The sequence below is a fragment of the Rosa chinensis genome, chromosome 6, assembly GCF_002994745.2.
Source record: "Rosa chinensis cultivar Old Blush chromosome 6, RchiOBHm-V2, whole genome shotgun sequence".
Taxonomy (NCBI): Eukaryota; Viridiplantae; Streptophyta; class Magnoliopsida; order Rosales; family Rosaceae; genus Rosa; species Rosa chinensis.
Genome location: NC_037093.1, coordinates 67,566,097 through 67,590,276, shown reverse-complemented (window position 1 = coordinate 67,590,276; position 24,180 = coordinate 67,566,097). Strand labels below are relative to the sequence as shown.

General features: G+C 38.6%; 2 protein-coding genes and 1 pseudogene across 3 annotated transcripts; 1 reads left to right on the top strand and 2 right to left on the bottom strand.

The window, feature by feature from the left end:
• Positions 1 to 6,738: 6,738 nt before the first annotated feature.
• LOC112168978 lies at positions 6,739 to 12,210 on the bottom strand (annotated as a pseudogene).
• A 1,095-nt stretch (positions 12,211 to 13,305) lies between these two features.
• On the top strand, positions 13,306 to 15,996 carry LOC112172175. 2 transcript variants are annotated; one of them, XM_024309414.2, is made up of 7 exons: positions 13,307 to 13,617; positions 13,708 to 13,749; positions 13,943 to 14,071; positions 14,481 to 14,716; positions 15,087 to 15,123; positions 15,423 to 15,480; positions 15,575 to 15,996. In XM_024309414.2, the coding sequence occupies exons 1-7, from the start codon at positions 13,474 to 13,476 to the stop codon at positions 15,646 to 15,648; spliced, it is 720 nt and encodes a 239-aa protein (XP_024165182.1). In that variant the 5' UTR covers positions 13,307 to 13,473; the 3' UTR covers positions 15,649 to 15,996. The 2 variants fall into 2 exon arrangements, with proteins under 2 accessions (XP_024165183.1, XP_024165182.1); XM_024309415.2 differs by lacking the exon at positions 13,708 to 13,749 and having other exon boundaries at positions 13,306 to 13,617.
• A 223-nt stretch (positions 15,997 to 16,219) lies between these two features.
• Positions 16,220 to 19,967, bottom strand: LOC112172174 (squalene monooxygenase SE1). Its single transcript, XM_024309413.2, has 8 exons — positions 19,549 to 19,967; positions 18,320 to 18,431; positions 18,021 to 18,195; positions 17,695 to 17,863; positions 17,381 to 17,599; positions 16,995 to 17,270; positions 16,600 to 16,878; positions 16,220 to 16,516 (listed from the first exon to the last, which is right to left on the bottom strand). The coding sequence occupies exons 1-8, from the start codon at positions 19,786 to 19,788 to the stop codon at positions 16,379 to 16,381; spliced, it is 1,608 nt and encodes a 535-aa protein (XP_024165181.1). The 5' UTR covers positions 19,789 to 19,967; the 3' UTR covers positions 16,220 to 16,378.
• Between the last annotated feature and the right edge of the window lie 4,213 nt (positions 19,968 to 24,180).

Genomic DNA, 24,180 nt, shown 5'->3' with positions numbered 1-24,180 from the left:
CCAATGCTAAGCTATGTTTAGCTCGTTTTCCACCATCCTCATTCTCCTCTTCCCTAGGGCGACGCATCCCAACCACAGGGTCAAGAACAGAGGTATCTTCAGACCCAGGCGAAGATTCCACCTCCGGGAGAGGACGAATCTGCACTGGTTTCTTCTTCAACAGAGTTGGGACCTTGAAATTCGAAGGCAAGGAAAAAGGTGGCTGGGTATTAGCCCTAAACACGAGCCCTGGAATAGCCAGCCTTGGAACTTGCTGCGAACCATCGTCCACCACAGAGTCAGTCGCCTCCACCTCCTCCCTTGAACACCTCTGTCCTCCGTGGTTCAAGAAGGTACACAATCTGCACCTTCCCAATAGCCTCTCATACTGAAACCTCAAAGTGAGAACATCAGTGGGCGAAACCCTAACACGACGATCCAAACGCACTGGATCATTGATGGCCAAAGTAATCCGAACCCGAGCATCACCACGTCAGATAGCCGGTTGATCAACCTCCAAAACCTCACCGATCGTTCCTCCCACCAGCCGGACAGTGGGTTCCGTCAAGATACCCGGTGGAAGGCCATGGATCCCAACCCAGATCCAAACGAAATCAAGCTTCACCGCATCAATCACTGAAAAGCCATCGTAGTCATTCAACAAAAGCATAGCCCGTTGAAAACTCCAAGGGCCTCCCTTCTTCACCCGGGCGACATCACGTTCAAGAGTGAACGTAAACAGAAAACGATCCCCGCGTGATTGAACCTCCACAATCCCCGTCAATCTCCACATTGAACGCACCGCGCTCCTCAAAGAATCCAAAACCACCGCCCTACAAGTGTTGAGTTTCCCCACCAAGTAGAAACGGCGAGCGAGAAATTCCTTCCCCGGAATCCTAAGGTTTCCCAGGTCAACCGGTTCCTCACCCTCTCTGAGCGACAACTTGGTCGCTAGCCTGGCTGTCATGGAAGCAATAGCTGCTGCCATGAAGTGGGACGCCGTACAACTTTCAAAAACTCCAAACCCTAACCCTAGCAGAGCGAGAGAGAGAGGGGAGAGAAAGTCGGGATGTTCAAAAAAAAAAAAATCTTCCTGTTACAAACCTTCACTTGTTAAAGAGTATTTGAGACTTGGAATCTCCTAAAAAAGATTTTTCTATAATTAGTTATGATTTTTCAAAGTTACAGGTCTGTTGCAGGAATTTCTGAAAATAGTATCACTGTCATGTTCTTTGTTTTTCTTTTAATATCTTTTTATGTACAATCTTGCTTCAAGAAACCAGTACTTCAAAAGTAGGCATTCCCACCTTTCATATGAATCTAGCCTGCCTCCATTTGGAGTTCGTATGAAAGATTTATATCACAACAAATTTGGCTTTGTGCATTAGCATTTCTGCTGCACAGTTTTACTTTACAAATCAGATCTCAAATAACCATTTCTAGATGTTCAATGTGTGCTATAATCCAATATTTCTATTGTATGATAAAGCAATTAGTTTTTTTTTTATTTGGGGGGGCTACAAGGTGATATTATTGTTGCAACCTTGGACCTTAAAAATGATGGGGTTCCTTGAAAAGGAAACCACTTGGGAATTTTAAAAATTTAGCTGCTTGTTCTATCATATTGTGGAGTGCTTTTACATTCTTCTTGTCTAATAATGTACATAAATATGATATTTATTGGTTCAGATCCGCCTTCTTTTGGCTATCAGTTAAGACATAGGAGAGGAAAATCAAAAACTACTCGTGCTCAGAACATAAACACAAAGGATGTGAGGTTTGTCTATGTTTTTCTACCTCCTGCAATGCTAGGCCTAGAAGTAGCACCAGTTTGGTTCTTAATGGAATTTCCTGGGGCACATTGTTTCAGGTAGGCTGACAATAAGCACTTGGAATGTTGCTGGAAGAGTTCCGGATGAAAAGCTTGATATTGATGATTGGATTTCTTCAGAAGAGCCATCGGATATCTACATGTTTAATCGAATGGCAGAACTTTCGATGACTATAGCCAAGCTTCCAGTGTTTTATAAGCACAGAAAGCTGCTCTTCTTTCCACCATGGGCATATGCACTTCCAGCATGGCTCCTCAAGATCCCTCTCACCTGTGTTGAAGTTGGTGTTTGGGTATTTATCACCTATTATGTCATTGGCTTTGATCCAAATGTTGGAAGGTAAAAGTAACATACTAGAAGCAAAATTGTTGATCACTTTCTCCTTAACATTTGTTTTCATGTTGGTTCTGACCCCAAATCATATACTGTCATGAACGTGTAATGCAGATTGTTTAGGCAATACCTTCTCCTCCTACTCATGAATCAACTGGATTATTCCAATTCATTGCTGGAGTAGGTAGAAGCTTGACTGTTGCTAATACATTTGGCTCATTTACACTAGTCATGCTTTTCGCTTTGGGGGGCTTTGTCTTGTCAAGAGGTAAAAATCTAAGTAAAGATACTTGACGTCTGGTAACTAAATTTCTGTATCAATTAATTCCATGTTTCTCAATTTTTTTTGGTTGACTCCACAGAAAATATAAAGAAATGGTGGATATGGGGCTACTAGATATCACCTTTGATGTATGGGCAGAATGCAATTGTAGTTAATGAATTCCTTGGCAAGAGTTGGTCACATGTAAGTCCTTCATTGAGCCATTTTAAACATTTTGTAGTTGTTCATCTCTAAGTAATTCTCTGATTTTGATCTATTACTGTTAAAGGTTCTTCCAAACTCAAACAAATCATTAGGAGTTGAAATTCTGAAATCTCGTGGATTTCGTACGCATGCATATTGGTATTGGATTGGCGCAGGAGCATTGGCTGGATACATGCTCTTATTCAACATTTGTTACACTCTGGCTCTCACTTATCTAAACGGTGAAGCAATATGGATACTTGATGTTTCAAGAAAGGTTGTAGTTTTACTCAATTTTTGATGTACTTAAGGAAATAAGATGTATTGATTCGATTTTGGAGTGGTTTGTATGTCCAAAATCTGTTCACTGGCTGATGCTTTAAGATTGTGTGTAATTAGATTGCTTGAATTAATGCAATATATGCCCCATATTTAAGAAGCGATGTTAAAAAAACTAATGGACGTCGATGTAAACTACAGGGAACGATGTCTAGTATCAATATGGATATCGATTTACAATTTGGAAAATGATGTATAGCATCAATATGGACATCGATTTACAATTTGGAAAACGATGTCTAGAATCAAAATGGGACATCGATTTACAATTTGGGAAGCGATGTCTAATATTATTATGGACATCGTTGTTAACCTAAAACCTGATGTAATATAGTAAAATGGACATCACTTTATAAAAGGAAACGATGTTTATTATAATATTGCACATCATTCATACAATACTAAGGAATGTAGATTGAATCTTAAATAGTAGGATATATGGAAAATATGCGTGAACCTCACAAACGACATGCAAAACGAAAAGAATCCGATGTCTAATACCATATAAAACATCGTTTCTAATATGAGTAACGATGTTAAAATGAATACTTCTGCTATTGGACCTATACTTCATTAAGCATTAAATGCCAAAATATGAAGATTTAACAATATCTAAACACACTAATATGTCATCGTAATAACGGTTTTACATCGGTTCCATAAGCTTATTCGATGTCTATTGTTGAACTGGACATCGGTTTTTGACCGATGTCTTTTTGTTCGTGATCTTGAACATCACCCACTAAGACATCGGATGAATTTTTTTTTAACATCGGTTTCTAGCCGATGTCTAAGGCAAAAATCCTAGTAGTGCGACAAGAATCAAATTGTATCCAGAAAATCAAAACATAAGCTGAGATATAACATGAACTGATGCTTACATGTGTTTTTAAAGAAATGGATAATTTCATTAAATTAACTTATCATTGGCCAGAAAACATGTACATCAGATGCTGTCTCATACCAGAATTAATCATAAATGGTATAAGCTAACAAACAAAAGACAAATACCCTCATTAGTAACACATTTGCTGATCACTTATTGAGCCTAAAAACAAGAAACAAAACCCTCCCTACCAACCTCTCATGAAGTAGCAATATAGTAGCGTAGAGACCTTAATTAGTGTACAACTAGAAAAAAAAAGATGAAAGTAGTAGAAGACTCCACTTCTAGCATTAGGCAAAAAGGAAGCCATGAAATCAAAGTTTTCCTTTGCCCTTGTCTCTAGGGCTAAAATCAGAACTAGTGGTTGTAAGATAGGTGAGCTTCAGAAGGCCACCATTATTCTTTTTACTAGAGCGTTGATTCTTATTCTTGCTGCCAAGAGGCCTGCCAGTCTTCTTCTTAAGGGTTACCAAAGCAACATCACTGTCATCTTCAATCAATCCCAATGCATCAGCCTATAGGATTGGAACCTTTCCACCCAATATAGTTTTGAATTTCTTGGGGGAAGGGTTGCAAACACTAGTGCGGTTTCGTTTCTTGGAAGACAAACCTGTTTCTTACTGCACCCGCATACCTGTAGAACCATCCAAAACACATGTCTCACTGGGAAGTTCTAGCGCTGGACCCTGATCTTCCTCCAATTCGTGCTTTAAAGGAGAATTAGCCACAACAAAGTCTGTTGTAGGGACTGAACCCGAAGGAGAAGTAGGAGGAATTGGCCGCTCCATTCGACGAATGACTGGTTTCCTCTTCAAAGGGATGGAAGAAGAGGTAGTGAGAGATCATTCTTGTCCTTTGCCGAGAAGGAGAAAGAACCCCCAGAAGTCAATGGTCCAGGAAAATGCAAAACCCTGGGAGTAGGGTTTGCCATACTCAGTTTCGCACAGGTAATTCCAATATGAGTGACAAGTCCACACTGAGAACATCTCCCTTTTAGATGTTCAAACTGAAACTGCAGAATAGGTTCAACACCAACAACTAGATAAACTCTCCGTTCAAGCAAGATCAGCTTGGAAATATCATGAGTGAATAAAACCCTAATCGAGCCTTTCTTGATCTCCTTCTTATCATAATCCAAGAAACCCCCTAGGAGATTCCCGATCAGTGTAAGATTCTCAGGCTCTTCATAAAGGGGTGGGATTCTAAAAACCCTAACCCAAACTCTGAGGTGCTTGAACTGAACTTCATGCAATGGTTTGACTCCATCATACTCTGCAAAACACACAGGGGCTCGATCATAGCACCAGACGCCTCCCCGTAGTACTTTATTACGATCTCGAATAGATTCAAAAGAGATTAGGAACAGATCCTCAGCCCTCTCCTGGATCTTGAATTCCTTATCCACCATCCAAGTTCGGTGGAAGTGAGTTTTGAAAGCCTTTGGATCAACCTGCTTTCAGGTCAATGGTTTGCCAAGAAGAAAGGATTGGGATGACCTGTGCACAAGGCCACCACCAATTTTTCCTAGATCAGGGGAGCTGCCACCCTCGGCGAGAGGCAAGAGAGGCAGAAAGCTCACCATAACAACATCAATGGAGGCCATGGAATTGGAAGAAGTGGTAGAGTAGGGTAGAAAAGTTTGACGATGGAGGCAAGGGCACCGTAGGCTAGCTAGGGTTTGAGGGAAAAAAATCTCGCTAGGGTATCTCAAATTGACCTCACTAATGACTTGGAGAATATTATATGCTTACATGTGTTTTTATCAATAGGTTTGATACTTGAACAGTTACATATCAAAATTACGGACATAAACCCAAAACTCTCATATCCAAAAATTTGGAGACAAGGGACCTTTGTTTGCCCCTTTTTGTTAGGTGATATTAAACAAACACAATCAGTCAATAAGACCAGCAAAAGAATTAAGGAATGTATACTGGGAGGGGGAAAACAAAAAGGTAAATCATACACGTACAATGCCTTTATCAAATGTACAACAGCTTCAAGTGTTTACTTTGATAAGCATCCTTATTTCCCTATATTACTACAAAAGTGAAGCACAAAAATAAAAAATTTAACAATATTTTGGCCTGAATGTTGAAAAGATGAAATCCTAGATTGATTCATCTTGAAAGAAACTAGAGTGCAAACAAGACTACAAGAGTATACAGACCTCCATCTCAAATTACAGCAATGAATCAGAAAACCTAATTTATCTGACACAGCTGAGCACTCATGACTCACCATACTAATTCATGCTTCACTTCCAAAACAATTTCAATAAAAGAATAAACATATGAAAAGAATAAGGCTACACAGATTGTGGTAAGTATTTCTGAGCCTAGCAGCTCCGAGATAGTTGTATAGTGTAAGCCCCCTTTAGGATCGTTATGTTTTACTACTTAAGCAAAATCAGAATAATAGATAACTAAAAACATAAACAACACAGCAGCTTTTAAAGTGGTTCAGCCAAAACTTTAGCCTACGTCCACTTCGTGATCTCTCTTGAGAGATTCACTAGCACTCTGAAGAATTTAGGTGTTTACAAGTACTTATTGCAGATCCCTCAAACCCCTTAGACTAGTTCTTATCTCTCTATCACCTTGACTCTCAGTTTTCTGCACTCTCTGTATTCGTTTTCAGAAAACCCCATGCAGCTCCTATTTATAGGACATAGAAGCTGCTGATACGACATGAGATTAGGGATTCCTAATCCTAATAGACTAACCTCTCTAAGCCTATATTACAAATCCTAGCAGATTCTGAAAGATTAACTTTCCTAGAACTTATAGAAAAGTTGTGTGCAAACCTCTTTCCTTTCTAGACTTGGATTTGAATTATGCATCCTAATTTTCAGATTGTATCAACGAGCCAAAAACACAACAAGTTGCAAATATGTTAATATGTCAATTGAATGACCTGAGGTGGAAAACTTGACAATTTGAGACAAATGACATCTTTGTTGCAGCAATATTAAACTTCTTGCTAGCACCTTCGTTCTCTTCTAAGCTAACCTGCCCAAAAAATTTAGTCCACCAGGCTTTGTTCCTCAATTTAGCCTTCAAAAAGAAACCAATTCACCATTTCAGTTTTCGAGCGAATAAAAACAATGATATATACCCTGATTACAAATTAAGATATAGTAGAATGATAAGAGGAATAGTCTGAGTAATGATTCTACTATTTATGTATATGAAGTGTGTACCAAAGCAACCCTCCCTCCAACAAAGGAAAAACATATTTAAACATTACTGCCCCATGGGGAAATCATTAAAATTGTAAACGAGTACAAAAAGACACTGACAGTCCGAAGGATAGGAAGGCATTCACAACTGAACACCTAATTACTATCCATTTCTGGATACTGAAGGTTCATGAATAATTTACACAAAATATAGGAAACTGGGCAAAGACTTGGAAAATATTATGCAATTATTAAAAAGTTAAATTTATAGGACAAGAACTTTCAAAAGATTGTCTCGATCACTATCTAAACTAAGTAGGATCCTTTCAGCAGCGGTTACTTACCACCCTACCAAATTTGGAGACCTCAACTGCTTTAGCTCTCTGCTTTCCAAGAGAGCCTACATGGAAAATCACACAGATCTCCCAAAGTCAGACGCTTTTGTATCAACTTTCTACTAAAGTATAAGTTTGATCTTGCACTTGACACTATTAGAAGATTATAGTCCTAAGAAGAAATAGACAAGATATTCTCAAACAACCAAATATATAACACAAACCGGTGATCATTATGGCAGTCAAACAGGAACACTTCACTAGAAGAAAACAAAAAAATAATATATAACACAATCATTTCAAAAATTACATGAGATGTTCTTTTGAGCTTCTTAAAGCAATTTGATAATGCCAACTATCATAATCTGTTGAGCTTCTTAAAATAGAAAACTTGGCCAAAGAAAACAGAGGTGAAAAGTTTTCCAAATTCAAATTCATGACCTAGGGTGTAAGGAGATAAGATGACAAGTGTAGAAATACATGAATGAGGTTTACATTGTTTCTTAACATCGATAGTTTGGTGTAGGATGCAGCCTGGCCAATAACCAATTATTCATTGTGGGGGGTAAAATGTGCAATGATGTAACTATAAGTAAGTAACATGAACCTCAAGGACAACAAGAGTTTGTTGAGTACAAAAGAAGCAAATACAGTGAAAATATGGTTCGACAAACAAAAGACTTTCTAATAACACATAAGAGACACAGTTATGAGATCACATGTAGAAAGCAACACAGATAAATGGATTTTACAAGTTGACATAAGATCTTGCCTGTAAAGATTACAACACCATCAGCTGATACCCTAGCCAGATCCAGAAGGGTCTTGTTGAGGTATCTTTCAGACAAATAATCCAAAGAATCCAAAACAATGACAACAGAAAATGATTTTGGCCTGTATGGAAGTGGCTACTTGATATCATCAACACGCACTATGCCTTTTGTTAAATATGATTTTCATTGATCTATATGTTTACAATTGTACCATTATATAGCTAAGATTTGCTCTACTGTTACCAACATAATTCAATGCTATAAATACAAATATTCAAAATTAATCTACAGTTACACAATCAGTTTTGATTGTGGAGAGATTACACAATCAGTTTTAATTGTGGAGAGGAAATCAATGGAGGAGAGTGATTTTCTCGAACACCCCCCTTCAAACTGGGTGGCTCAGGACGCACAAGTTTGGTACACAGGAGATTATGGCACTGCTTGTGAAGTGGTTTAGTAAGAAGATCAGCTGGGTGATCGACGGAAGGGACAAAATGAACTTGATGACTCCCAAGAGCTACCTTTTCACGAACAAAGTGATAATCTAACTCGATGTGCTTGGTGCGAGCGTGGAAGACCGGATTAGAAGCCATGTATGTGGCACTTAGGTTATCACAGTAAAGCAGAATGGGGTACTGAATATGGAAACTAAGTTCATATAGTAAGAAGCCTAACCAAGTTGTCTCGGCACTGGAATGAGCAAGGGATCGATATTCAGATTCTACACTGGAGCGAGCAATGGTAGGTTGCTTTTTGGAACACCAAGAGACAAGGGTATTGCCAAGGTAAATGAGATAGTCGGAAGTGGAACGGCGAGATTCTGGGCAGTCGGCCCAATCGACAACAGAGTACGCATAAAGGTGGGCAGGTTGGCTTTGAGGACTAAAATGGAGTCCATGGCCGAGTGTGCCTTTGACATAGTGGAGAATTCGTTTGGCTACAATGAGATGCGGAGCACGAGCGATGGTGGACTGAGCAGGCGCATCCACCGGTCGGTGACGGCAGCAGTAAGTCATGATCGGAGGAGCGACCAAAGGAGCACGACCAGGGGGCTGCGATGAGGGCAGCTGGGCGGGTGATGAAGGAAGCGGAAGCACGAGATTGATGGAGTGCCTGTCTGATTCGAGAGATGCCAAGGGTGGATTTTGACCAGAGTGTGAACTTGGGGCATTGGGCTGTAGACTTGGAATTGGGTCAATGGGCTGTGAACTTAGACTTGGGTCATTGGGCTGTGCTGTGAGAGAAAGGAAGGGTAGATTGCTCAAATTGGTGATCAGTTGGGAGTGGGCCAGATGACACTGAGCTCGGCAGGATGGCCTGAGGAGGTACAATGTTAACTCGATTGGAGAGAAGAGTGAACTCGAAGGTAGCAGAAGATGAATTAGCTTGTACCTGCAAGTTTTTGTAGGGAAAATTGGTTTCGTGAAATAAAACATAACGCAAGATATAGACACGACCAGTGTTTGGATCGAGACAACGATAACCTTTGTGTTGGGGACTATAACCAAGGAAGACACACTCGACACTACGACTAGACAATTTGTTGGGAACATTTGTACCTAGGATAGGAAAACATGAGCAACCAAAAACACGAAGGGATGAATAAGGAGGAGGATGACCATAGAGACGTGTGTGAGGAGTATCCCAATTTAGAGTAGGAGTGGGAAGAAGGTTAATGAGATATACAGATGTAAAAAAAGCATCAGCCCAAAGATTTTGAGGAGCACCCAAGGTGAGAAGTAGAGTGCGAGCCATAGTGGCAATATGTCGATGTTTTCTTTCAGCAAGCCCATTTTGTTGTGGAGTGTATGGACAAGAAAATCGTTGTTGGATGCCCGAAGAGGCACAAAACTGGGAGAAGACATTGTTGACATATTCTGTATCATTGTCACTTTGAAGATATTGTACAAAATTGTGGAAAATATTGCAAATCATGGCAACAAGGCTTTGAAAGTGAGTAAGGACCTCATTTTTCTGGTGCATAGGATAAAGCCATGTATAAGGAGAGTATTCGTCTGTGAAAAGAACATAATATTTGAAGCTAGTGACAGACAAGGTAGGAGACATCCATACATCACTATGAATTATAGAAAATACAGAAGAGGCAGAAATATGGTTGGAAGGAAAAGGTAATTGATGGGACTTGCTAAGTGCACAATTATTACAAAAAGAATTAAAAGAAAGTGTGGAACCAAGAGTAGATCCTAAAGGAGCTAAAACGGAAGAGGAGGGATGACCTAAGCCATTGTGCCAAAGAGACGAGTCAACAGAGGAGAGTGCATGGAGAACCGTGGACTCGGAAGACAAGCTAAGCGGATAGAGACCATCTTTGCATAGGCCCTGAAATAACAAACGACCAGTACGTAAACAATAGATTTGATAGAAATATGGAACAAATAGGAAGAAAACAAGATTATCCTTGGTGAAACGAGTCACATAGAGAAGATTTCTACGAATTGACGGAATGCGAAAGACATTTTGTAAAGAAAAGTTGGAAGAACCTAATGACAAGGGGAGGTTACCAGTATGGGAAACGGGCATCGAGTCCCCATCACCCATATATACATTATGAGGCCCACCATAAGATTGTGAATTGTTGACAGGCATAGCGGTCATGTGATGGGAGGCATCGGTGTCCGGGTACCAAATTGGATCAGCAGTAGAATGGACTCCAACAAAAAGGGGAGCAGTATTTGGGCCAAAAAAACCTTTGTGGGCCTTGAGAATAATAGGAAGCCTAGGTAGGAGAAGAGAACAACCGAGGCACATTGTGTTGCATCGTGTACAGAGGTTGTGGGAAAATGAATACTACTGCTGCTGCTGAGAGAAAGGATGACCATTCTGGCCAGTGTTTGATGGTAGGAAAAGGAATATTGTTGTTGCTGCTGCTGCAGGATGAAGGTATGATACCTAAAGGAAGATGGAGGAATATTGGAAAAGGAAGAAGGAGAACAGAATAGGTAAGGATCCTAGTCTGATACCATATTGAATATGATTTTCATTGATCTGTATGTTTACAATTGTATCATTATATAGCTAAGATCTGCTCTACTGTTACCAACAGAATTCAATGCTATAAATACAAATATTCAAAACTAATCTACAGTTACACAATCAGTTTTGATTGTGGAGAGGAAATCAATGGAGGAAAGTGATTTTCTCTAACACCTTTGCGCACAAGAGCTTTGCAACTTCTATCAGCATCCTCTACGTCATACGGATCCACACCCCAGGCTTCAGTTTCCTCTTCACTACACAATTTAGAAACCACTGTACAAGTATCAGGGCCAATGTGCAAAACCTTATGCATGCTGTCACCATATGCTTTTTTCAAAACAGGAATTGGTTGTTGGACCTCCATTGTGCATGAGTAATCACCTGCAAGTAAAATCTTCACATTAGATAACTAATCAACAAATTCAAAGACCACCAAAAATTCTCTCCCATAAACCAAATGACACCACACACCTGCCATAAACCAAAACCAGCTCGAAAACAAACTTTGAATCCTAATGAACGCAACTCATACCATTTTTTACAGTAAAAATTGAGATTTAATTTCACAAGAAAACAACAACATAATTTCCACTGCAACAACATGTTTCTCCTATCAATGTCACACAAGCAAGAATCTTAAAAAGCAAACATGGTCACATAAAAAGCACACCAAACTTACCTTGAACCCTGCTAATAGCCCCTCTAGTATTACCAAGTCCACCTGCATTCAGTCACAAATACACAACTCAATTCCACCAGAGCATAAAGCAAAACAATTCAAATTGAAACAAAAAGAAAAGTTAAAAAAAAAAAAAAAAGTGCTAAAAAGCAAAGACCTTTGCCACTGTGTGAATAGGCAAGAATAAGCAATGCTCCCTGAAAAGCAATAATCACCATGCATTATTTTTTCTTTCAAACCAGAAAAACAAAAGAGGAGGGAAATGGGTGTTAAATTACCACGGCAATGAGAGTGACATATAAGATGGGAGAAGACCTTGATTTAGAATAGGACGAGCCTGAAAGCCAACCGCCTCCGGTATCTCCCAATCACCGAGATAGGTTCGCATTCGCTTGCCTCCTCGACATTGCTTTGTTTTTATATAAACTTTATATAATAATTGATTTTACTATGTGAATAGTTTAGATTGGAGTTGATATAGAACCGACATTGGATCGGATTGGTTTGTCTGGTGCGCCGTGCGCGGAGTGAGACTGTTTGAGAGTCTGTTATGTGTTTCAACGACCTTAGTGAGAAATGGGCTAACTTGGGTGTGTCTTTGGGCCAATTGACATTAGCCCATTATAATATGGGTCTATCATTTTTTTCTTTTTTCTTTTCATAATTCAAAATGCTCTTATGCCTCTAATCTCTCAAATGAAACTATGATATTTATAATATTAATTTCATACCATTTTGGGTACTAATTTCCTTTTCCTTAATTGGTATTTTTACGTTAGATTTAATTCTCTGTGATGAATTGTTATTGGATTTATCAATGTTACAAATCCAATTAGATTTAATTCCAATTAATAGTAAACATTGTCAATGAAAATCATTGTGTGAAGTCATGTCCTCTGTTCAGTTGTGTTTGATTGTCATTAGATTTAAATCAGACAATGGAGAATAATAAGGTGATTGAGTACAATTGAGATGCAAACTTATTAGAGATGTAGCAAGTTGTAAGGAGTTTTTGAGTAGGGATTGGAATGTGTCCCTTACCCATGTTTATAGAGAGTGTAACTCAGTGGCTGATTTGTTAGCAAATATTGGGCCTGGTTATGAGCCTGGCTGCAGATTCTTTAGCTCCCCTCATGCTAATGTTGTGTCTCTTTTGAAAGCTGATCTATTGGGCTTGTCTAAGCCAAGATTAATTGTGTTTTAGGTTTTTGTCATTTGCCTTCGGGCATCCTTGTAATAAAAAAAAAAAACTTATTAGATATGTGAACAAGACTCTCATCGATAGTATATTTCGATTCAACATGGTTTAAAAACAAAGCCAATGTGAATGTACCAATTCCCCCACCCACCATATTAAGTTAAGTTAATTAACTGTGCTTCATGAATTTCGTTATTTCAAGTGAGTATTAAAGTAAAGGAAAATATCATTATAACCCGAATCTAAGGCCCAAAGCAAGAAAGGCCCAACTCCATTCGCAGAAGAGTGTCTCTCTCATATTTGATAGGAAGCGGTGGAACGTGGAAGACCGGGGAAACAAATAAAATCAAAGCCTGGGTTCTGTGTTGGTTTGAAACCCTAACCATGCGTGCTGGGTTTCTCGTGCATTCACTATCTGCAAAGAGGAAGAATCGCTGAATTCGATACTTAAACTTTCATATTTCGCCGGAAAATGAGCGGCGACGATGATAACCGGAAACGGAGCAGCCAATGGCCGCGGTCGCCGGGCAGGCCCTATCAGAACAAAGAGGAAGACATGAAGCTCTGGGGGATTTTCGTCTTTGGCTTCATTGGCGCCACCGCAACTACTTTGGCGGTAAGCTCATTTCCTCTCTCCTTTTCTTTGTGAATGCGAATCGAATCTGCAATAGCTTGGGAATTGAGAATTGCGTGGGAAAATTGGCAGGTTTTTCAGCTTCGTAGGACTGTTGATTGGGTCTATACTCAGGTAGATATCGATTTGATGAAGACGAAAGCCTTGTGTGTTACTTCTGTGATTGAATGAAGTCCTTAGTTAATAATGTAGCTATTGGCCTTTACTTGGAATCAATCCGCTTTTCGTTCTTTTTTTGCTTGGAGTTGATTTATGTGTTGGTTGGAAATTACTGGAGCTGATCATGTTTGTGATTGAATTACAAAAGTTGTTCAGATCACAGTCATCATGGAGAGGAGGGAGTGGTGGTACAAGTCGGACATCTTTTCAGGAGGAAGCATGGAAAAGATATAATCGGCGCATGCAGGAGGAGTATGAAGAAGAATTGGAGAGAGTGGTGAGTTTTCTTCCGCAACTTTTCTTTTAATTCAGCCAATGTAGATTTTTAAGCTTTTGCTTAAAAATTTTTAGCAATGGAAAATGGTAACATGACATCTTCCACCGTTAGGCTAAAATGCAATAATACCGGGTCCTCTGTGAATTACTATGAGAGCTCTTTTTCTTTCTTAAGCAAATCACCAGAATTGCAGTTGCACCTCTACTCAAACTTTTTGGCTGCATATCATCATCACATTGAACCCCTGAATCCTGCTTAGCTCAGAGTTTACGTTTTCAACCCTAAAGTGTTAGAATACCTCTTAGTAGGTTGAACTACATTCTGACTTAATATGTCAAGCCTTGCTTTAACAAGTAGTATTTCTAAATTGACTTGTGCGTTTTCTATACCATGACTATATTGTGTGTAGGAACGTATAAGGCGTATGCAGAATGTGTTCAATAGAGAGAGGAACAAATACAAAAGGAGCTATGAGACCTGGAGGGAAAATGGTCAGGGTCAGTATCATCAACATTTCCAAAGAGAGGATTGGTATTGGAAGACTGAGACATCCTTCAAAGACCGGAGGAGTAACTACAGGGAAACTCCTAGAGAACATGGCAACTATTTGTTATCGCAGCACTACTCAATTTTAGGCCTTGACAGGTAAAGTTGCTTACATAAACCTAGAAATGATCAGAATTGGAAATGTTGTCAAACATTTATTTCACTTTCAAGCAAGATGCGCAAGTTTCACTTTGTGTAGTAGGTTAAGACTTGATCACCCTTTATGTTCGGTGTTGATAGTTGATATTTGGCTGATGTACCAAGTTGAGCTTTTCTAATTTCTATCACATGCAGTGCTGATTGATAATGCTGGAGTCTTTTGTTATCCAGTCAGAAAATAGTTCTGAATTCACTTTTCAATTTTGTTCCCCGTGTACAGAAATCTAAATCTGTTGGTCATGCATTTTCACAATTACTTAATCTCATCAGTAGCATCAAGCTTGACATTTTCCCTCTTGTTTTTTGACAGGTTTAGAAAAGCACCATACACAGATGCTGAGATTAAGGTATTCAATTTGAGGACTTCAACTAGCTCCTATGTTTGATAGTTCACAGTTCGTTGACTTGTGTCATTTTATTTTCTTGAGAGGAATATTATGGTCCTATATTAACTTACAAGTTCTTGTAAATAATTGTGTCCCTCTTAATGAAAAATTTGAAAATAGAAGGGCTGATGTATGCAGTAATCACAGGATGGTTCTCTGATAGTCATAGAAGAGCTTCATAGAGTAACCGAGTTATTTCTTTTTATGTCTTGTTTGTTTGCTTTATCCTCTTATCCTCATATATACAATAATGCTTGCAGACAGCATTTAGGACCAAGGCAAAGGAATTTCACCCAGATCAAAACCAAGATAATAAAGGTGTGCATCATTGGCTCTTACCCAATTTTTGGAAGTGTGTGCCATTACTTCGCATTGGGCTTATCTCAAGGTTATTGCTTGTATTCTTTTGCAGAGGCCGCTGAAGCAAAGTTCAAAGAAGTAATGGTGTCCTATGAGGCCATAAAGAAGGAGAGGGGAAACCTATGAATCTATGAATTTGTTGGGTACAGATTTATGAATCGTTAAGTCTACTGGAAGCACGAAGGGTTATGAAGCGGCAACAGGGCACCGCATTTCTTTACCTTATTAGTCAACGGCAAACAACCCAACTTTGGGGTAGAATAATTTTCACATTTCCAGGAAGAGCCCGAAAGTGAGTCTGTAATATTGTATTACACAGGAATAATTGCTAATTTTTGATACCTGCATAAAGTAGAGCTTTGTATTTGGCGAACATGCTTTTATACATGCAGAGGCTTTGTAATATATTCTTCAAATACGTTTCACAGAATGTATAACGTATATAATTCTCAATTCTGTTGCTAGTTGTGACCATTTATCATCTACTGATCTTCGTGACATCCTTGTGGTTAGTGATGAAGCTGCCAACTAATATGCAATAATCTTGAAGACTTCAACAGCATTTACTTTGTTCATCACGCCAATAGAAGCCAATATAATTTACTTTTCCTTTCGGCTACTTTTTTTCATAGCCTATTCTTCTGAACCTATATCGGATCTCACTTGGATCGATCAATAAAATAAAATCAAGATTATAGACGTCCAATAAAATGAGCAATGCATTAGAATTTAGAAGTACCGTCTTTTTTTGGGTCAATTATATACTAGAAAGAATGAACTTATGAAGTCCCTAGGATACAAAATCTACTTCCAAGGATCTACTGTCCATTTAATGCATTGAATTTTCACGGCATCTTCAATTTCTGCCATCAGCTTTCTTTGTCATCTTTTCACTTGAGACGGGCGTTCTGTAATACGCTGGAACTGTTGCAGGAAAAAACATTTGTCTAACCCCTTCTGCCTTAATTATGGGGTAAATGATTCCCGAGGCACTCTGCAGCAAAGACACACATTTAGAACTCAGATAGAAGCATCTCTCTACTCTATTGAAAGAAAGAAGAAACAGTTTATACTCACAGAAATTAGTCTGGCACCAATCCAAACGCGTTTAGGTGATGGGAATGGCAGCAAAAGTCGACCAACACCATATACTGCAACAGCAAAGAAATGGGTAACCAAACTCAAGGGGCGAGGGTTTAGTCCTGAGAGTAGAGAGATTGGTCCCATAGAGAATACACCTCCGAGACTTAGATAATCAAAGCAAGCCTGGCGCATTTCCTTCCTTGCTTGATCAGGAGAAGAAGAAAAGACCTTATAAAGGGCCCCTGCCAATGTATTTATGGTGGATGCCACTGGCTGCAAATTAGGAGTTCAGACAGATTGAGTTAAAAACTTTTTCCATGGTTCAGAAACCAGAAGAAAGAACCACAGTTGCAGCTACTTTAAAGCATCAGCGTATTAACAGAACTTACCTTCCGCAGAGTGTAAAAAGATTCAAGATATTTGGACAGAGTAGGTGCATCATTTAGGGCGCGCAAAGGCCTGAGAAGATCCCGGAGCACAACAATATCAGACAATGCCACAGTCATTCCTCCCCCAGTTAGCGGGTGGCGCATATTGAATGCATCCCCCATCAATAAGGCTCCAGGAGTAGGATAGGGAGCGGCAGGCATGCTTCTGTTAGGCATTGTCCTGATGTTACCTTTATCAACTGCAGCTATGAAGGCATCATAAATTTGAGGGGGAATCTGCAGCAGTAGTGTCATATGGTCAGCCTTGGAAACCATAAGTTTGTAGAAATCTTAAAATTGTATATCAAATGTTATCTGGACAGAAAAATGCAGAGCATATAATGCACCTGAGAAGCCACCACAGTCTTCAAATACTTGGCCATTTCACCATTTGAAATGGAAGGAACCTTTTGTCCAGGTACATCAACCAGACAACGAACCTCCGTACTACTGATCTGATAGAACAAAATAGGGGAAGGGTCTGCTAAGATAACATGCCCATGATTTGCATGTGGAAGATCACAGTTCTCCAGAACCAACCCAACAAAACAAGAAGGCACATCCACCTGCAAAACACAAAACTGATGAATAAGATCCTAGGCCAAAAAAAAAGGGTTTGTCTGCTCTTAATTACTTTGCATGGTAACCATCCAAACCTCACCTTAGGATCGCAAAGAGAGCGTCGCAAGTTAGAGAAACAACCATCACAAACAATAGTAAGAGGTGCATATGCTGTCATCTCTTGACCTGTTTTAGTCTTGTATTGCACACCCTTAATTGTTCCCTTTTCTTCAAGCAGAGAAGTAACTGTTCCTTGCTCCAATTGCACACTGAAGGAGGGAAAAAAAAGGAGAGCACATCTATTAGCAAATAGAAAGTCTTCAAACAAAGAAAGTTTGTAAAAATCATCAGAGTCTAAGGACCAGAAATAAACAGTAGAAAGACCCCAACATTTAGTTTACATCAACCAAGGGAGAAAAGATATACTTGGGAAGAGTTGCCGCTTTCTCTCGCATCCTCTGTATGAAACGGCCATTGTGAAAGCTCCTCCCAGACACATCTGAGTGAAATTTCTCCAAGGGGTAAGAGAGTCTAGTATTTTTCCCATCCTTGAAAAGGGCATAACCAAACACCCTCTGAGCATCAATTTTTTCCACACAATCTACAGTGAAATATAACTTGGTCCATTAATACCGTTGGATTAATTGAAACTAATACATTATCAAAAAAAAATCGTTGCACTTCATTACACGGCCACATGGTTAGAAAGTTGAGAATGAGACTACCTTCAAGTCCCAGCTCAATTAATTTGAGGTAGCCTCCAGGTTGTAATAGTTCACCAACAATTCGGTCTGGCTCTGTCAAGTCTCGTTCAATCACATGCACTCGACGTCCATCCTGTATTTCAAAGTATTACTATCAATGTGCAAGTCTAACAAAATTAAATGTTACTGCCAATTTCCTTTTGAATAATGATATCTGCCTCGCACCAGCATGGCTAGAGTAAGAGGTGTGGGATCCGAACCCATTTGAAGCATGAGTTCAGTTAAACATGGATAATATTAACCAACAATGGATAACAGACAAACTAATAAATAACTCTTATGCTCATTCATGGCAGAAGCTGATATATATACACTATCAGGAATTCAGGATATAAATGTATTTCAATCTTGGAACTTCCAAAGTCCCTTTTTGATTACTCTTTTTGCTGGTGGGTCGGTCTTCAACTTAATGTGTGTTTGTTATCAAAAACGAACAGTTGCCTATTTCAACTGTTGTGTACAGTATAAACAAATGTAAAAGGTCAAGCACAGCAGAATATGAGCAAGAATAATAAGGCTGCATCAACCCTTTATATCAGTTACAACCTCTATTGTAAGCTTGGATTCGGTGATCAAAGTGAAGTCACACAAAACTGCAGGCCATTGTAACTACAGGAATTGACAAAAGCATGGGGTACAAAATGGATTCTTGCTTCAGCACATTTTCCTTTTGGTAGGAACACTAGGTCAAATTTAGACATCTGTTTTTGACTACATCATCAGAAGGCCGTACAACTACTTTGTCCTTTACAAACCCTCAGTTCTAGCTGGTAGAACATTTCAGGAAATACGTAATTATTCAAAGGTATTATTAGAAACAATAATATAAAATTATAAACAAGAAATACAAAAAAAAAAATGCAGATTTTCACCTCTGAAAAAGTCATCAAGACGTTTAATCTTCGATTAAGTGTTGATGATGAGAACAAATGACTCACAGAATTCGAGTCACTTTTCTTATCAAGAAAATGAAATATTTTTTGGTGCTGCCTAACATGATCGATAGGTTTATTAATAATATGAACTTGGAAGCATCTGTTCTCAACATGCCTGAAATGCAATTATCTGATTTGAATCAAGGTAATTAGAGTAATCATCATAGAATTCCGTACTGACGCAAATCACCAGAAAAATGTGTCAAAATTTTTTTACCGAGCAAAAAGTGAAAAAGAGGCCGAGGAAATCATCACCTTTCCGAGAGTGTGAGCCAGAGCAGAGCCGGCAACACCGGCTCCGACGATGATGACGTCAACGTCGTCGTGAGCCGATCTGCATTCCGCGTTTGAGACGGTGACACTGCTCTTGAGGCACTCGCCGCTGCTTCTCTCCTCCGGCGAAGCTCGGGGATTGTTGCTCCGCCTCTTCACCACCGCTATGAGACCTAACACGGAGGCGAAGATCCAGGCCAACAGGTACTGCACCACCGCCATTTTGCCCTAATGCGAATCGGAGGCGACGCGTCTATCTCTCTTCTCTCTCTCTACTCACTCTGTCGCTTTTTGCTTTGCCTTATTGTTGGTTTGATACCTGGCTCTCTCTCAGTCACGCTTAGCTGGATAGCCTGGATGTGCTGCCTGGTTTTTCTATTTTTGTGACTGCTACCATTCACATAGTTGTTACGCTATTTATAGGCCTCACAGGTCACACTTACTGCGTTCTGTTACTTGCTGACTTGTTGTTGCTTCTAAATTAGAGCCCTGTATTATTAATCAACACTCTTCCTACGTGGTCAAATTTTCTTCGAAATTTCTGTAATTTTATGTTATTGGTATATGGTTGAATTTAAAAATACAGTTGAAACTGTATCTGACTATTAATATTGACCGGTATTTATGAAAATTTCAATAGACACTTGAAATTTTCATTGAATTAAAATTTCTTACTATAAATCGCCTAATTTGCCTTTTGATTAGTTAATTTTTATAGAAAATTACACACAAGTGTTATTTTGAAACTTTAATTAGCCATAAAGCCACCTGATTTTTCTTGTTTACATAAGGCCACTTACATCTTCAAATTATTTAATTTTTGACAATTTTGCCCTTTCACCCAAAAAATATTCCTATATTCTGATCTGATTCAAGCTCTCTCTCTCTCTCTCTCTCTCTCTCTCTCTCTCTCTCTCTCTCTCTCTCTCTCTCTCTCTCTCTCTCTCTCTCTCTCTCTCTCTCCGACTTGCGACTGTATCTCCGGCGACATCACCAACCAGCTAAGCTCCGGATCTCGAGGTTGTCAACGGTTATGTCCAAGATCGCCGGGATCCGCTTCTCCAGCGAAGGTAACTCACCGTCGTTTGGCGCATCTTCACTGAATCTCAGTTTCTCACCGGCGAAGCCATGTTGCAAAGGTAACTCGCACTCTTTCATAATCTCTTCCTCAAAATTCCATTACACAATCTCCGATCACTTTCACCGACGCTTCTTTTTCTTTCTTCTCAGTTCAATTGTCCAATTCTTGTTGAGTCGTGCAGATCGGAGGATCTAAAGTCAGGCATGTAAATTCTCTTTTGCAGATTTGTCTATGCATTCGTCGATACTAGTTCACATTCAAAATTCGCAGCAATTTTAGTTAGACTATAAATTTTGATTGTTGAATTTTCACGCGGGGGCTGTTTGGATGATGGCGATGAGTCTTGGATGGTGAGATCAGAGGTAGGGAAGAGCGAGAGTACTAATTCCAGAGATCAAAGCTTTGTTTTCGGCCATTCCAAATACAACTATGGTACCTTCCTCTTCTTCCTCTTGTTTCATGTTATTTGGAATTCATCAGCAAAGACACTTCTCTATTTAGATATCACTAGATTATTATAGTTGTTAGTTTGTTCTTAGGGTTTGAGATGATTGCTGATGTTTGTATAGCGCTTATTTGATACGGTTTATTGGTTTCTTTTATTGATTTTATGCGTCCTCAAGTTTACATGACTCTTTGTTCTTTGACAATCTGATTGCTATTGCGGGCATGAGTTTGCAGATGGCTTGGGGTTGAGATAGCTATAACACTAGAATTACTGTATTTTTTAGGTTCCTCATGTATGATGCTTTACTAGCCAAGTGTTGATTTAATGCAAACAAGGTGAGTTCTGGTAAAAAAATAAAAGATAAAAACTTTTTGCATTTTCGTGTATTTTCAGTACCAACTTGGTTTAGATGGATTGTAGTTGTTATTGGTGTGCTTTAGGAGCATTTTGGTTGCTGTGTCGGTGGTGTTGCCAATTTTTGTTCTAGGCTTACATTGGTTTAAGCTAACAACTCATTCCTTCTAAATAGATATGGCTGGTCAATTGGTTTGAAGATAGGGACCTTGTCATAAATAATTTTATTTTGAAATAAAGCCATGCTGGTATGTGATATAGTGCCAATTGTATCGCTGACTTTTCAACACAGTGAGAGTAGCTTTCTATCCCTATGTTAGTACCTTTCAATCTAATGTTAGTAGCTCTTTTGTTTTCACTTTGATTGATTTCAAGATAACAGCTCTCTATAACTGTTATAGTGGTTTTTCAACACAATGATAATAGCAATCTATCCATATGTTAGTAACTTTTCAATTTGATGTCAGTAGCTTTTTGTTTCCATTTTTATTGATTTCAAGTCATTAGCTCTCTATAATTGTTATAGTGGCTTTTTAACACTATGATAATAGCTTTCTATATCTATGTTAGTATCTTTTCAATCTGATGTTAGTAACTTTTTGTTTTTATTTTGATTGATTTCAAGTAGTCTTTTGTTAATAGCTTATCAAATTTAGAAAAGCATGATTTTGAATGAAATTTAATTTTCTTTTTGTTATGATTTCGTATCTCTAGCATTTCTTGTTTGAGATTTTTGTTACACTATAAACACGGATAATCAGCTGGTTTTCTGCAATCAGTATGTATGTCAGTAGCTTTTTATTACTGGTTTAGTAACTTTGTGCATGTGTCATAGTAGCTTTCTGTGTCTATGTCAGTTTATTTTTAAATTGCTTGTTTTTAGTCTACATTTCAAATACTAATATTTTGTTGTATCTTCTTGCAGAATTCTTTCCCTTTGCATTTGCAATAGTAGATTTCGAAAATCATGTGAATTTGAGTACTGAAGCCTCCATTGACCAAGAGATTATCCGGCCAACCAAGAAATGTTGAAATGAAGTTTGATGTTGAAGGTGGCAAAATAATGTCTATGGTTAGCGTAGTGTGGTAGAGTTTGACAGTAGTTTTATACAACTATTGTAATAGATTTTCACAACTGTGGTAGTGGTTTTTAACAACTATGGTAGTAGCCTTTTTACATAATTATATCATTGTTGAACCTGCATACTTTTTGTAGCATTGAATATGTTTTCATTTCTCGATCAATTGCAATAGCTTTTTTATTTTGGTTGTATCCTTTATATTTCCATATCTTTGTTAATCTTTGAGAATAGCTTTTTCAGTCTCTCAGAGTAGCTTTCGTTTTGCTTAGTTATTGCTTTTGGCGTTGTTGGAAGTAACTTTTGATGATGGTGAGAGCAGCTTCCTGATATTGGTGACGTAGCTTTCTTGTGTTGGTGACAGTAGTGTTTGTTAGTGGTGAGAGTAGTTTTTGGTGTTGGTGACAGTAATTTTTGTTGGTAGAGATAGTAGCTTTTGATTTCATAGAGCGTAACTTTTGTTAGTGACATTAGTTTTTGTTGCTTGTAACAGTAGCTTTTATGATCTCGTCAGAAATCTCACACTAGCGTAGTTTTTGTTGCTGGTGATAGTAGCTTTTGTGACCTCGCCGAAAATCTCACCAGCGTAACTTTTGTTGCTAGTGACAGTAGCTTTTATTACTAGTGATAGTAGCTTTTGTGACTTCGTCGGAGGTTGCCGGAAATCTCATCACAGTAGCTTTTGGTGTTAGTGGTAGTAGCTTTTATGGTCGCCGGAGTTCGCCGAAGGTCGGCCGGAGACTAGCCGGATTTTGGCCGGAGGTCTGCCGGAGACCTGCCAGAGTTGACCGGAAACCTCGCCGGAGAGGAGAGAGAGAATGATTGTTGACTTTTTACTCTAGTGGCATTTATGTAAATATATTGATTTTTATATCCAAAATATAACACCTTCTTTAATCTAGTGGTCTTATGAGGGAAAAAATTAGTTTGTGGCCTTATGACTAAAAAAACATTCAAAGATGCACTTACATGTAATTAACCCTAATTTTTAATTAGATGAGTATTCAACTTGAGTGTTGAACAATTTTTTTTTTTTTTTAATATATCATAGAATGTTGAACAAACTTGATAAAATTTTCGGCTTTGATTTGATTTTTTATTTATTTTTATTGTGGTTAATTGAATTTCCTGTTATCATTAAGCTTTGCTATTGCCTTTCCTCGACAAGAATTGGACAACTATCCATGAACAATAATAGAGGTCAAATAGGGGTGCGTCTGGCCGTTGTGGGCCCAATTTGAGTTGTTGGTTTCTGTCCACAGATTTTGAAATAGAAGGTCATTGATGTAATTGCAAACTTAACTATCGTTATAAGTAAAAACTGAATCCGTTACTATAAAACTAAGTCTCACAAACCGACAAGTGAACGAGAATGAAACAGAACACGACCCATTTTCTATTTCATCCAACTCTCTCTAGTCTCTGCATTCTTGAAAACTCCTTCAGTTTCAATTAGCAGGAATTTATGACTGAAACATTCAGAGAATTTCCACACTAAATTGAATTTCAATACTTTCCTGCAAATCTTTCATTTGGAGCAAACCTATTCTTGATTTGTCATGTTTTTTTAACTGCTGAGTTGAAATCTCTCATGAGGAGCGAAGAAGGAAGAACAGAATGACTCATTATGGTTGTAAGTGATCTTTACAAAA

Bases quoted from the DNA above. Each gene is read 5' to 3' on its own strand.
- LOC112172175 (XM_024309414.2), top strand. From the start codon at position 13,474: ATGAGCGGCGACGATGATAACCGGAAACGGAGCAGCCAATGGCCGCGG. The intron at 13,618-13,707 runs GTAAGCTCATTT...GAAAATTGGCAG, and splicing joins CCACCGCAACTACTTTGGCG to GTTTTTCAGCTTCGTAGGAC. The intron at 14,072-14,480 runs GTGAGTTTTCTT...TATTGTGTGTAG, and splicing joins AAGAAGAATTGGAGAGAGTG to GAACGTATAAGGCGTATGCA.
- LOC112172174 (XM_024309413.2), bottom strand. From the start codon at position 19,788: ATGGCGGTGGTGCAGTACCTGTTGGCCTGGATCTTCGCCTCCGTGTTA. The intron at 17,271-17,380 runs GTGCATTATATG...CTACTGCTGCAG, and splicing joins AGACTGTGGTGGCTTCTCAG to ATTCCCCCTCAAATTTATGA. The intron at 16,517-16,599 runs GTGAGTATAAAC...TCTTTGCTGCAG, and splicing joins TTGGTGCCAGACTAATTTCT to AGTGCCTCGGGAATCATTTA.